This window comes from Prosopis cineraria, unplaced genomic scaffold (genome assembly GCF_029017545.1).
Source record: "Prosopis cineraria cultivar Desert tree isolate PC_DT_omini unplaced genomic scaffold, ASM2901754v1 PC5, whole genome shotgun sequence".
Taxonomy (NCBI): Eukaryota; Viridiplantae; Streptophyta; class Magnoliopsida; order Fabales; family Fabaceae; genus Prosopis; species Prosopis cineraria.
In genome coordinates, this window is record NW_026555336.1 from 37,450,684 (window position 1) to 37,465,659 (window position 14,976).

The 14,976-nt window shown below is 36.2% G+C and overlaps 1 protein-coding gene and 1 pseudogene across 3 annotated transcripts; both read left to right on the top strand.

Annotated features, from left to right (window-relative positions):
- The first annotated feature begins 191 nt into the window (after nt 1–191).
- LOC129312074 (bZIP transcription factor 16-like) lies at nt 192–8,358 on the top strand. Of its 3 annotated transcripts, none has more exons than XR_008593450.1 (13): nt 192–571; nt 1,033–1,140; nt 1,225–1,281; nt 1,358–1,432; nt 2,421–2,510; nt 2,600–2,659; nt 2,767–2,936; nt 3,435–3,489; nt 4,028–4,070; nt 4,180–4,460; nt 7,477–7,541; nt 7,648–7,773; nt 7,975–8,358. XR_008593450.1 is itself a non-coding variant. In XM_054954640.1 (13 exons), exons 2-13 carry the CDS (start codon nt 1,075–1,077, stop codon nt 8,083–8,085), a joined length of 1,206 nt encoding a protein of 401 aa, XP_054810615.1. In that variant the 5' UTR covers nt 194–571; nt 1,033–1,074; the 3' UTR covers nt 8,086–8,358. The 3 variants fall into 3 exon arrangements, 2 of the variants coding, with proteins under 2 accessions (XP_054810615.1, XP_054810614.1); XM_054954640.1 differs by having other exon boundaries at nt 194–571; nt 1,231–1,281; nt 7,477–7,554; XM_054954639.1 differs by having other exon boundaries at nt 195–571; nt 7,477–7,554.
- Nucleotides 8,359–9,660: 1,302 nt separating this feature from the next.
- LOC129312075 (bZIP transcription factor 16-like) lies at nt 9,661–14,908 on the top strand (annotated as a pseudogene).
- The last annotated feature ends 68 nt before the right edge of the window (nt 14,909–14,976 follow it).

Here is a 14,976-nt window from a genome sequence, read left to right on the forward strand (position 1 = left end):
TTTTCAGGCTAAGTATTAGTTTTCTTTTCTAGAGAAGAAATTACTTGGAAATTTTGAGTATTCTTTCTTACATGTTTTTTTTTTTTGGGGGGGGGGGATGGGGGAACCTTCGAATTCTCTCTCACATGCCTTAAAACAGTGGGCTTGCGTTTAAAAGACAAGAGGAAAAATATGGAACTTAACCGGGGGGAAAAAAAAACATGGCTGCGCGAGTGCGCGGGGAGAGAATAGGGATTTCACTACGTGTGGAAATTTGGAATGAAAAACTCACTGGACAGTGACCCCGTACGACGACCTGTGTGTTCTTCTCTGCGAACATCCCAGCAAACTTGAACCAAATAGAACGCACCTCAATTTTTGATCTGACTCTCAGTTCTTTATCAACGATTTCTGTGATAGGAAAATGGAGAATATCTTCTATATTTAGTTAAATAAATTTCTCGATTGACAAATTAATTATCTTCCATTTTTCTTTCAAGTCTCAATCTCAAGTTTTGCTCCTTTTGCTTCCTCTCACTACCCTGCAGAATCAGATTCTGCTTCTGTTTCGCGGAATCCCAATTTCTTAGCGGTAATTACAGTTATTTTCCTTCCTCGAATTGAATTATTTATATTTACTGTTTTGTGTATTAATTTCACTCTGTATTGTTAGTTTCACCTAGTTTTGTTTAGGGTCTGCAGTCACCACCTAGTTTGAATTGGTACAGAATACTGCGCTACTCTTATCGTAGGGGTGAACAGAACTTTTCCGTAATGTGCTAGCTTGGTAGCGTAGGTAGCTAGAGAAACTGGATCTTAGATAATTTGCATCATTAAGGACTGAGAAAGGGTGTAATCCGTTGGTTCTTTTGCTCTCAATAGATCCTTCGTTCAACATCAAGGTCATGGCTCTTTTGTAGAGTAATTGAAGATAAAAGCATGCGCTTGAAGTGTTTTGTCTGACGGGCTTAATTTTTCAACTGTGGAACTTAGTTTCGCCGGAGATGAATGCCTCTCTTGCTTCTTTGTAACTGAAGTCAATTAATGGTGCAGGATGGTTTGGTGCAAAATTTTGTAAGGTACTGGTATTAAAGTATGGTTGGCAGCAAGGCGGATAAAACCTCAAATGACAAGGAACCCAAGACTCCTGCTACGTCACAGGTCTAACCAGGTTTCTTTTATTTTATCTATAATCCTGGCGGTGGTTTATAGTTCTTTCTTCGTGACACCAAAAATTTTGTTCAGGAGCAGGCTTCGACCACCAGCACTGGAGCAATAAATCCTGACTGGTCTAGCTTTCAGGTTTATAATTAAAAGCTTTTGTTGGCATATCTTGTTTCGATCATGCTTGACTTCTCCGCACTGCTTTATTTTGCAGACTTATTCTCCTATACCTCCGCATGGATACTTGGCATCAAGCCCGCAAGCCCATCCATATATGTGGGGCGTTCAGGTATTTATCACAGAAATCATGATTGATCAATTTCATTTGCAAGATAACGTACTATACGCTGTGTCTCAGGCTCTGAGATGAACTGTAGACTTCTAGAGCACTTTTAGCTACTTGTAATGTTATTATTAATATCATTGCTTCTGCTCTTATGATAGTTAGGATTGCTGTAATTGCTCACCGATGGTCAAACATAAAACCTAAGTGGACCAAACCACTCGTTATTGCTTACTCAAGTGGTAACCGATGGCTAAATGGTTTAAGGATTATATATTAATTTTCACGCGTTTTCCCCCAATAAATGGTAAATGGTAACCGGTGTCTGAGTGGTTTAAGAAAATTACCTAATGTGTTTTATGTTGGAGCATTTCTTGTGAAAATGATTTAATATACCTGGCTTCCTTTTTTTTCTTTCAAATTTTTGTATCCTTGATGATCTCTTTGTATTTCCATTTGAATTCAAGGTTCCTGGTACTTCTTTCTTCTTTCAAATACATACATACATACATATATATATATATATATACAATTTTTCACAGGTCTTTTAGATTATACCCCAACATATGCAGGCTTCCCCCCCTCAAAAAACTATTCATACTTTAAATAATTGACCTTCAAGCTGATTAATTTTCAGTTTTGTAGGATTTATATGCTGGGGCTTCATCTTTTCCTGAACTTTTCTCTATATTTTTAATCACCCTTGCATCTAGTCCTTAGATCTGAATTTTTTACTTTACAAAGTTCTGGGATATCTTAAATTTTTCATTCTTATAGGATTGTTAAAGAAAGACTTGTTGGTAACCTTGTTTTCATACGAACAAGGCTGTTCCTCTATTTATGAAATTTGCTTGCATAGCATGTTGACAGTGGCCATATATTTTCATACATGTGTCATGAACTAGTGGATACCTCTCATTAATAATACTTAAAAATATGTGTGGTAATTTCTCCGTCATTGTCCTTGGTTCATTGGTTTGATTCTTTCTTGCAGCATATTATGCCTGCCTATGGTACTCCACCACATCCTTATGTTGCAATGTATCCCCCTGGTGGCATATACGCACATCCGTCAATGCCTCCGGTAATTTGTAAATCATGCTTTCTTGTAGTCAATAATTATAATCTCTAATTCAGTCATCATTATTTGACAATTGCCATGAATTTGTACAGGGATCTTATCCTTTTAGTCCTTTTGCCATGCCTACTTCTAATGGTATTGCTGAGGCTTCAGTGAGTTCTTTGCTCCTGCACTCTCCCCTTTCTCTTGTTTTCCTTTTTCTGTACAGGTCCTGCCCTTGTACAAGGAAGGCACAATTAACGTGGGAGTTTAAATTCAGGGAAACACACCTGGCAGCATAGAAGGTGATGGTAAGCCTCCTGAGGTGAAGGAAAAATTGCCGATAAAAAGATCAAAAGGAAGTTTGGGCAGTTTGAATATGATCACAGGGAAGAATAATGAACTTAGTAAAAACCCAGGGACGTCTGCTAATGGAATTCATTCAAAAAGGTATAATGTCGTGTGGTGATCAATCGGGTTGTCAAATTATGCCTCATTTATCTTTTTTTTCCTCTAGTGACTGACTTTTAAACTACTTTCTTTTAGTTTTGTCATTGCTTGTGATCACGTATATGTATATAAGATAGTTGGGAATAAAACCAATAATTACTCCCTGAAATTTCTGAGCTCCATCATTTTATTCCCCCTTTAACGTTTAAGCTGATTGTGTCCTCATTGTGGGTTATGAAAGGGTAGGGACTCTTTCTTTTAGGATTTTATTTGATATAATTTGGATTACAATAATAGAATTTACCTTTGTATGCCTGAAAGCACAGTTATCTTTTTTGTTCTTTTTATCAATCTGTTGGAAATATTGTCCTGTTGACAATAGGAAACTTATTAGTAAGGCTACCAGTGGATTGTTTTCTGAACCCATGGAGTGCATTGGCTTGCCATTTGCAATTGCATACTGAATGCTTTTGCTGATTGTCAAACTTGGATTTGCAGTGGTGAGAGTGCAAGCGAAGATACAAGTGAAGGAAGCGGAGCAAATTCTCAGGATGTAAGTGTGTTTCCTCCTGTCTATATTTTACTATATGGTTAACATATGTTGACGATGAAACTGATTTTTCAACAATTATAAGCTTGAAGTATGATATGTATAAGAAACAGTGAAAAAAAACTGGAGCTTATTTTTTCTTGTGTTTTCATCTCGCAATATTTGTTTAGAGTGATATAAGGATGAAGACTCAAATGAATGATAACTCTTAATATAATGCCTAAATTTAATTTTGGAGGATTGCTATACTGGCAGCTATAGTTAGGCTATATATAGTTCTAAAAATAACCATGATTTACTTGATGTGAATAAATATTTAATACCATGGTTGTACAACTCTGAATGATTGCATGTTCATGTGTAGCATTATTATAGTTTGAAGTAATGTGGACTTCCTGGCAATCATATCCTGGGACAATTTAGGTTGACTTCTAGGAGTTTTTTATTGCGTGCTTGAAAAGAGGGGCAATTTAAATGCTTCATTAGTGTTTTTTTCTCTTCAACTGCCAGGAAATTATCATAGTTATTGTAATTTTTGTAGGACTCTGAGTTGAAATCAGGGGGCAGGCAGAATTCTTTGGAAGGTCTGACATGGCTACGTTTTCTGAATTTGTTTCTATAAATGTATTGCAATTTGTGAACCCATAAGTTTGCAACTTACAGCTGAAGTTCACCTTTTTTGCTGAATTACAGCTGAACCACCTCAAAATGGAAGTTCAGTGCACCCTCCTCAAAATGGGGGAGTTAATACTCATCACGGGGTGGTTAATCAAGTTATGCCTATCTCTGCTGCTGGCGCTCCTGTAGCCGTCCCTGGTCCCACAACAAACCTAAATATTGGAATGGATTATTGGGGAGCACCAACTTCTTCTGCAGTTCCTGTGCTGCATGGAAAGGTTCCTTCTAATGCAGTTGCTGGGGGAATGGTTGCTGCTGGATCACGGGATGGTGTTCAGTCACAACATTGGCTTCAGGTTAATCTGACAACAGACATGATGATGGCTATTTCCTTGTTGAAGCATCATGACTATTCACTGAACTGGATTGTGTTTATAAAGTTTAATGGGTTTCCTTTCTAATAGGAGCTGAAATATTCGGATCCATTGACCACTGCTTAAGAATTGGCACTGTTAAACCATCTGATAACTCTTTATAGCTATTGATTGATTGCCAAAAATTTAGAGAAGTTAAATAATTGCCAGCAAGTGGTTGTATGGTCAATATGTTCTTGTTTGAAACCATGTTATGCATTAATTCTAAGATCTGTTGTGGGGTAAAACGGTCTATAGGATGAGGAGTCTTGTGAGAATAATATGCATGGAGAAAACTTTAAGTTTAAGGGTATTTATTGGTGTAAGATTGATTTTGATTTACAACAGTATTAATGGATCATGATCCAGAGTGCCTAAACATAAATATAGTTTTGGCTATCGTCTGACAAATTGTGAAGTTAACAACACTTCTGCACTGGTCGTGAAACTTGGGAAAGCTAAGGGGTAAAAATTCATACCATGCTGGAAGTTTGAAAATTTGAATCGCTTCATTTTGAAACCAACCAACATCAACATCTATCAATATAAATTATAGGAAAAATATAACTTCAGATACCGCACTTTGGTCGCATTTTATTATAGGTCCATGCACTATTTTTTCAATGTTCTAGACCCCTGCACTTTGTTTTTTGGTGTTCTAGAGATGTTCTAGATCCCTCTAGAACACCAAAAAAAAGTATAAGACCTAGAACACTGAAAAAAAGTGTAGAAACCGATAACAAAATGCGAACAAAGTGTAGGGATTCAAAGTTATGTTTTTCTTAAACTATAAAATCTATGGGAAGGTACACCATTCATAAGCCATAAACAATGTAACTCACCCTGCAATCTTGGAGTCTATGCAACATTTAGGAAAACTAGTTTAGCTTTATTAATATCTTTTTGGGAAAATTAATCATTCGGTCTCTATAGTTTTAACTCAATGTAATTTAGTTCCTATAATTTTAACTTGGCTGAAGTTTAGTCCCTCAACTTTACCCTTTGCAATTCAATTCTGATAATTTTAGCAATTTAAAACATTAGTCCTTAAGTTTCAAGAAATAACTATAGTCCTTATAATTTAATTTTCTAAAATATAGGAGACAATATTTTAAATGGTTAAAATTATAAAGACTAAGTTACACTGAGTGAAAAGTTCAAGTATTGAGTTTCAATGAGTCAAAAGTATAGGGATTGAGTTGTTTCAAGTTAAAATTTAGGAACTGAGTTTTAACCAAGTGAAAACTATGAGAACCAAATAATTATATTTCCATATCTTTTTTTAAAAGATGAATAAAGTGAAGATTATTGAAATGAAAGATGTTCAAGTTCTAGATTCCCCCCAAAACAAGATCAACCTTGAATTCCTAAACTGGCTGTTCATAGAATATGAAGATTAATATGACAATTTATTTCATAGCCTAAAATAATAGAGCCTGATAGTGATATGATAGTTATCCAAAGAAGACTACTAAACCTTGAATCATATTCTGGACATGTAGTTTGGCTAAACTCTACGATGAACGGATCTGTCTTGTGATCACCTTTCTAACTGTAAGGATAACTTAAAGATGTTTGTTATCTTTCGCTTATGAACATGCCCCTTTGTCTCATGAAGCTTTTTTTTTTTTCTTACCACAAATTTTCTACATCACTGTGACACCTCTAGAAAGTATGCTTTTGTAACATAGTAGGAATTAATTATTTGCAAACTATTTTATCTTCTGGCACGTTCAATCACCTGATCCTTTGCAGGGTACCGCAGATACCTCATTTAATGTGAACTTTGCTTTGTCATTCTATCATGGCCCATTTTTCAGCATGAATGGACGTAGTATTAGTAGTCAAATTAATTGCTAAATTTTATCCAAAATTGTATTGGTTTTCACATGTTGGATCAAGGAGATGGCGTGAGAAGTCACAGGTGGAATGGTGATGTACTGTAGACCTATAGTAGTGTGGCCTCGTTAGTAGCATGTGGTGTATTGATCTTAGAATCTTAAAGTTCCTGAGAGTTTATTGTGCAATGAATTTATGAGAACTTTTTTACTTGAAATCTTGTTCATTCTTTGAGGAACTTCCTTTTAGGGTTTACTGAGTTTTGAGTTGTTGAAATTGAACACTTTAGGTTTGAAGAATGAAGAGAAAATAAGAGAGATTTGGAAAAAGTAGTCCGTGTCTGTATTGGCCTATTGTCTATCCTATTTATAATTACATATACAAGGCAAAGAATTAATGAGTAATAATTACATTCTTATCCTCCTAGTCATAATCTATTCAGCCTTAATCTCATACAATAAATACAATATCTATTCTAATTCTCAACAAGGTTTGACCTTTGGGCTGTTATGATTTTGCATACTTTGTTGCAGATAGGTGGGCTGCACCTCAAACTTTTCACAATGGGAGGAAATAAGATGAATTTAGACATTTTCCTTTTGGAAAGATCAGAATTTCTTGCTAACTGCAAAGTTATGTTCTTGTTATTGGGTGGTGGCAGTGCCTTCTTTCTTAGTAGAATGGTTGTGTCGCACTTACCCAATTGGCGCATCTTCTCTGAGCTATTTCGGATCCCCCCCCCCCCAAATAGCTTGGGTGGTGGCTTCTTCTTGTTGTTGTTGCTCTTGTCATTCATGATGTTCCCGATTATTTCCTTGGCCAACATGGTCTTGATTAGAATAACTGAATTTTTCTTGGTATCTTTCTATGTCACTTTTCTGCTGCTTTTGCTTTTTTATGTAGAGCGTTAAGTGATAATGTGGAGTTTTAGGGTTGACTACCTGTTGCCTCTTTCGAAGCTTTTATCTTGGGACATAACTTGGTTCTTTTTTGAGTTGTTTTTTGACTTGCAATATTGCTTTTAATAGTGTGACTGATCTGGCTTATAAGGTTTACATATGCATTATCAGTTCCTTTACAGCTCTTTAATAGTATTTCATTTTTCCGCCTTGACTTGTAGGATGAACGAGAGCTTAAAAGACAAAGACGGAAGCAGTCTAATAGAGAATCTGCTCGCAGATCCAGGTTGCGCAAGCAGGTCATTTCAGAGCATTCTAGAAGTCATCCTACTCATGATTGCACGATTACACTTTTCCTGTCTGTAATTCTCCTCTGTGCTTTCTGTTTTCAGGCTGAGTGCGATGAACTAGCACAACGTGCTGAGGCCTTGAAAGAAGAAAATGATTCTCTCCGGTCGGAAGTGAGTCGAATTAAGAGTGAGTACGAGCAGTTGCTCTCAGAGAATGCTGCACTGAAGGTGATTTTGAAAACTTAATATGGTTTGACATTTGTTGATGGTTTTCTGCCTGCACCAAGTGGCAACCAACAAAGGATAGGATGATGCTTGGACGATGATCCAGTTATTATGACCTGAACAAATTTTTGCATAATCTGAAGTCTGAATGTTTTCGCTCTCATAATTTTATAAGATAGCAATAATGATGATTTGATTCTACAGGAGAGACTGGGCGAACTTCCTGAGAAAGAAGATTTTAGGTCCGGCCAGAATGATGAAAATGTTAGTAACGAAGCTCAACAGACTGGGCAGGAGGAAGGCTGTGAAGGGTGATCAGTAGAATTTAGCTACATGCTGATTGTGGCCCAGGAATATAAACTAACCTTGTAACATCGGCAAGTTCTTGTTTTAGATAGCTTGTATATCAAATTTGATTTTAGAGCTGACCATCAATATTAAGTCTCAGTGTATCTGCAGTTCCTGTTGTAACATTCCCCATTTCTCATTTGGCTTGTTTGACAGTCAAGCAAAGCTGGATTGTATTGTATTTATCTTTGTCAAAATATATTCCATGCCATCTTAATGCATTTGGTGCTCATCATTCAATTGAACCGTTCGGATTAAAAGTAGGCGGTCTAGATTTAAGTTTATTTTTTTACATTTTTTATTTTCATAGGAATATAATTTAAAATAATGATCTTTTTAATTATGCTTTTATTAAACATAATTTTGTTATTAAAAATGAAAAATTTAAAACTTTTAATACATATCTTTTAAATTAGATTTAGATGGTTTAGATTTTATCTCGCCCCAGCAAATCCGGACCCTTCAATAGAGCCTAATTGGCCAATTCATTCTTCAGCAGAGAAGATCACTTAACACTTGTCCACAAAAATTCGTGAATACAGTAGCACAAAGGAGCGTATCGGTGAAATATCAGAAAAACAAACATGCACAGGCTAGCGTTGGTGGAGACAGAGCCTAAAAACAAAATGGGACCTGAGAGGCTGAGGCTGTTGGTTCAAGTACTTAAGATATGATACACAGTGCCTTTTTCCCTTTTTTTTTTAAGTAAAATTTGATAATATCAATATTACAAAACTTATAGAAAATAATTGTGTTGCTTATTTTTAAATTTTGCATAATCTATAAAAAACTTAATTTATCTCTAACAAACAAAAGGGATTTTTTTGGTGTCAAATCAAAGGAAATTTTATTAGGGAGAATGACACTTGAGCTTCTTGAAAGAACATTAATATAAAATAAACCTTCAAATTATAAATATTAAAATTTGAGTTATAAATTCTGAAATTTCACTGTTAAACAAGTTCTAATTTTTAACTAATATTCTCTCATGTCCTTTTTTGTCATTCTCCCATCTTATCACTTCATAGTCGTTTTTACCCTGCCTCATACCTCCTAGTTCTATAACATAAACACACGCAGAATATAATAATATTAATAATAATGTTATGTAATGAAATATAATACCTCTCTCATCTTAAATTATAAGGTATTTTTTAAAAAAATTGACATTCTAAAATATAAAATATTTTTTAAAAAATAAAATTTTATTAATGATAATTTTTTAATATTACTCTTTTTATATATTCACTTTCTTCAATATTTTTTTATTGATGGAGTATTAAATAAAAAATATTTTTAAAAATTCATATTTTTATCTTAAAAAATAAGATTGTAAAATATATTTAATGAGTTTTATTGTTATGTAAAATTTTATATAAAATATTTTATAATTTAAAACGAAAATTATAATATATAATGTAATATGATATAGACCCCATATGGAAACATTTTTTTTTTCCTCCCAACATCCACATATCCATAAATGCACACTGTCACCCCGATCTATTTATTAACGAAAGGCGCGTTGGTAATTTGCGGGCCCTTGTAGTGGTGGGAAACGGGGATTTCACTGGGGATGAAATAGGAAATTAGGAACCAAAACTAACCGGACCGTGACGCCCTGCGGCGACCGGTGCGTTCCTCTTCGTTAACGTCCGAATTACTTAAACCCAGACAGAAAAAAAAAGCCCTGATTCTTGATCTGACACAGCTGTGTTACCTTATAAACTAGTTCTGTCATACCGAAGGAAGATTATTTTCTTTCTATTTTTCATCTGAAGTTTTGCTCTTTTCACTTGGTTTCATTACTCCACGGCGCCCAGATTTTGATTCTGCTTCGAAGAACCCCAACTTCTGAGTGGTGATTAAAGTAGTTTTTCTCTCTTGAATTGAATTATTTATATTGCTATTATGAATTTCACTCAGTATTGTTACTATAACCTAGTTTGTTTAGGTCTGGCTGGGTTCTCCTGGGCTAAGTTGACACGGATTACTGAACTGCTTTTATTGTGGAGGCGAACAATTTGTTTGTTTAAGATGGCTATATAGATTGGCTCTAGGATAACTTGCATCCTTATTGAGCAATTCAGGGCAGAAGCATCAAGCATGTGCTTTAAGTTTTTTGTCTAACGGGCTTAACTTCTCAATGTGGAACGTAGTCTGACTGGATACCGATGCCTCTTGAGCTTTCTTGTAACTGACGTCAAGTTTATGGCGCAGGATGGTTTAGTGCAAAATTTTGTTAGTTGCTGGTATTAAAGCATGGGTGGCAGTGAGATGAATAGAAGTTCCGAAGAGAAGGATCCTAAGACACTTCCTGCTACGTCACAGGTCCAGCCAGGTTTCTCTTATTTTATCTGTTACGGCATTGGTGATTTACCTGGTCTTTCTATGTGACCAAAAAATTTTGTTTATCCAGGAGCAGCCTCCGACCACCAGCGCTGGAACAGTAAATCCTGACTGGTCTAGCTTTCAGGTTTATAACTAAAAGCTTTTGTTGGCGTTTCTTGTCTTCATAATGCTTGATTTCTTCTCATGGCTTCATTTTACAGGCATATTCTCCTATACCTCCACATGGATATGTGGCATCAAGTCCCCACCCCCCTCCATATGTGTGGGGTGTCCAGGTATTTGTCGCACCCATCCTTGTGGCGTAAGTAATTTAGATTTTGATCATATATTGTTGAAGGGTCCTTTTGGCTCTTAATGTCATCCTTTTTTATGTTATGTATTTGCAAGTATACCTCTTTTTACTAATTACTTCAGAATATCTGGGATGGATTTTCAATAATTTTTTCTTGGCTCATTGATTAAATTCTTATTGCAGCATATCATGCCTCCCTATGGTACTCCACCACATCCCTATGTTGCAATGTATCCCCCAGGTGGAATATATGCTCATCCATCAATGCCTCCGGTATCATTTTGTGAATTATGCTTTCTTGAAGTTATTTTAAGGAATTATAATATCTAATTCAGAAAATGTTACATTTGACAATTGCCATGAATTTGTACAGGGATCTTATCCTTTTAGTCCATTTGCCATGCCTGCTTCTAATGGTATTGCCGAGGCTGTGAGTTTTTTCTCCTGCATTCTCTCCCTTCTTCCCTCTTTCTCTCCTGTCTCTGCCTCTCTTGTTTTCCTCTTCTGCGCAGGACCTGTTTTTGTTTTAAGCAAGGGAAATTTGACCTGAGTTTAAATGCAGGGAAATATACCTGCCAGCATGGGAGGTGGCGCTAAGACTCCTGAGATGAAGGAAAAATTGCCAATAAAAAGATCAAAGGGAAGTTTGAGCGGTTTGAATATGGTCACTGGGAAGAATAATGAACCTAGTAAAACACCAGGGATGTCTACTAATGGAATTCATCCAAAAAGGTACAGTGTTATGTGGTAATCAATCCAGTTGTTGAATTTTGCCTATAACTGGGTACAATAGCCATCCATCCGTGAAATAATGTCACTCTTGGAGATTTTTTTAAAATTAATTTTCCCTCCATCACTATTGTTTCTCATTTACCCTTCCATTTGTTTAAAAGAGAAGTTGGGGTAATAATTTGACTAACTCTACTATAGAGCTTGTTATATTGTGACATCCAGACGAGTGAATTTCTGATTTATGAATTGGGTCAGTGACCATTTGTTTGGTATCTGTATTATTTGATGAAACTTGCATCCAGATGCTTAAGTGTGATATAAACAGTACTCTAAAATTGCATCCAGATTTGTCTGTTCAAACTTCAAAGTAGCTTCCTGCATAGTGCAGGCCACCTTTATGAGCAATTTGCATTTATTCTTCAAGCCCAGTGTTCTCTAAACTGTGGCGTCAAAGAACTGAGTTCTGACTTCTGAACTAGTGTATGATTGATCTGCTTTCAAATTGTCATGTGATTACTTGTGTCAGGTTTGTGGGTGTAAGATAGTTGGGCATAAAATCAACAATAACTTCCTACAGTTTCTAATTTCTATCATTTATAACCCCTTCAAAATTTATCAGATTGACTGAACAATAGTATCGCAGGTTATGAAATGGTAGGGATTTTTTTTTTTTTAAATTTCAGTTGGCTTTATTATATAATTTGGATTGTATGAATAAAATTTGCCATCAGATTCCTGAGAATTTTCTTATTTGTTCTTTTTACCTATCATCTTGAAATGTCAACAGTAGGAAATTAATTGGTGATGTTATAAGTGGATTGTTTCCTTAGCCTGCCTTTTGCGTTGGCTTGCCATTTGCCATTGCATATTAGATATGTTTGCTGAGAGGCCAACTTGGATCTGCAGTGGGGAGAGTGCAAGTGAATATACCAGTGAAGGAAGTGATGCAGATTCTCAGGATGTAAGTGCTTTATCAGTTGTTTATTTGCTACCACATGGTTAATATATGTTGATAGACTTTTTTCAGTTATTATAAACTGGGAAGAGTATGAGATATATAATAGTGAAATAAACTCTGCAGCATATTTTCTTGTGTTTTTAATGGGTAATTAAGGATGATAAGGAATCCTATCCCAAAAGCTAGTTGTTGAGGTGGCCGTGGGAGCACCAACCCATTTGAATATCGCTTTGAGCATCACACACTCCTCAATGTGGGTCGTTGTATCCCATACTACCAAGTTGTCATCAATTCATGGAAAGCTAATATTCGGCAATTGCACTCCATAACACTTAACTCGGCCTTCTGCCAATCAAAACCTTCTGTTGGTAACCCTCTCTAGAGCTGCCGACTACCTTTCTTTGATATCAATTGGTGCACACCTGAGTGGGACGAGGAACCTACTTCAAAAGTTAGTTGTTGAGGTGGGTGAAACAACATAATTAAATACCCCATTGAGCATCTCATACTATTCAATGCGGGATTTAATATCCCATATGACCAAGTCATCATCAGTTTTTGCTAGCAATATTGTTGAGTGATTTAGGAATGAAGACCCAAATGAATGGTTGACTTTGATTGCCTAAAGGTGATTTTGTAGGGTTGCTATCCTGACAGCAACAGTAGGCTTTGCGTAGTTCTGAAGAGAACTGCTGTTCATTTAAGGTAAATAATATTTTAATGGCTTAAAGTTACAATTTGGGAAAATCATATGTTCATGTGCAACACTATGGTAGTTTGAAGCAAGCAGTGTCGGCGTGCACTGCAATCTAATCTGAAGACAATTTAGATTGATTCTTGGGAAAGGTTTCTATTGTGTTCTAGATATAGAGGGGACATTTTAAATAATTTATTAGTGTTTTTGCTCTTCAGTTTCCAGGAAACTATCATAAGTATTGTGATTTTTGTAGGACCCTGAGTTCAAATCGGGGGGAAGACTGGATTCTTTGGAAGGTCAGGCATGGTTATGTTTTTAGTAGTTTCTATAATTGTGTTGGCGTGTTGCAATTTGTGAGCCCATAAAGTGTGTTTGTTATGGCTGAAGTTCACCCTTTTTGCTGAATGCAGTGTATGCCCCTCAAAATGGGGGAGTTAATGCGCATCATAGAGGGGTTAATCAACCTATACCTATCTCTATTGCTGGTGCTCCTGGAGCAGTTCCTGGTCCCACGGCAAACTTCAATATAGGAATGGATTATTGGGGAGCAGCAACTTCTGCGACTATTCCTTTGCAACATGGAAAGGTTCCCTCTACTGCAGTTGCTGAGGGGATGGTTACTGCTGCATCCCAGGATGTGTTCAGTCACAGCCTTGGCTACAGGTTAGTTTGACAACAGACATGATTATGGTTATTTCCTTGTTAAATTATCATGGCTCTTCACTGAACTAGATCATATTTAGGAAGTTCAATGGCTTGTATATCATCTTTTTTTTTTTTTTTCCTGCTTGACCTATAGGATGAAAGAGAGCTTAAAAGACAGAGGCGGAAGCAATCTAATAGGGAATCTGCTCGCAGATCCAGGTTGCGCAAGCAGGTAATTTCAGATTATCCTACAAGCCATCCTACTTCTTGTTGCACATTTTACTTTTCTAGTGTCCATAATTCCTGTGAGTGCTGAATTCAGGCTGAATGCGAGGAACTAGCCCAGCGAGCTGATGCTCTGAAAGAAGAAAATGCTTCCCTTCGTTCAGAAGTGAGTCGAATCAGGAGTGAGTGTGAGCAGTTGCTCTCAGAGAATGCTGCACTGAAGGTGATGTTGAAATCTTGATATGGTTTGAAAATTGATGTTGGTTTCTTGCTATTTGATGCACCTAGTGTTTCCCTAAAAAAGATGGGGCATGGCAGTAAATTATAGCGCTTATACACTGTTTCAGCCCATAAAAGAGGCCTAGAGGGGCTGATATGGCCGTTCTAACTTGACTTAATCCTCTACTCTCCTAGGATTCAGTTTTTATCAACACATTTTCCATAGTCTGAATATGCTATCTCACATTATTTATAATATAAATTATTCTCCAGGAGAGACTGGGGGAATTACCTGGCAAAGAAGATCTGAGGTCTGGCCGGAATGATGAAAATGTGAGTGATGAACCTCAGCAGACTGTGCAAGAGGAGGATGTAAAGGGTAGTCATTAGACTTAGCTACATGCTGAGTGTTGCTTTCGAGGGATATCAACTAACCAAATAGCACCAGGAAGTCCTTTTTCAGGATAGCCTTTAGTTCAAATTGTATTTTAGAGCTTTCTTCCAAAAAAAATAAATTGTATTTTATAGCCTACCATTCATATTTAAGTCTTAGGATCTGTTTTTCTTCTTGTAACATTATCCATTTCTAATTCCGCTTGGTTTTTTTAGCAGTCAAACCACGCTGGATTGTACGTATCTTTGTATGTATAGTGAGAAGTGTATCGTACCATGTTTTTCTTGTATCGTACGCTCTTTTCTGATTAATTTTGGTTAGTTATTTTTAAAAGTATGTAGTAT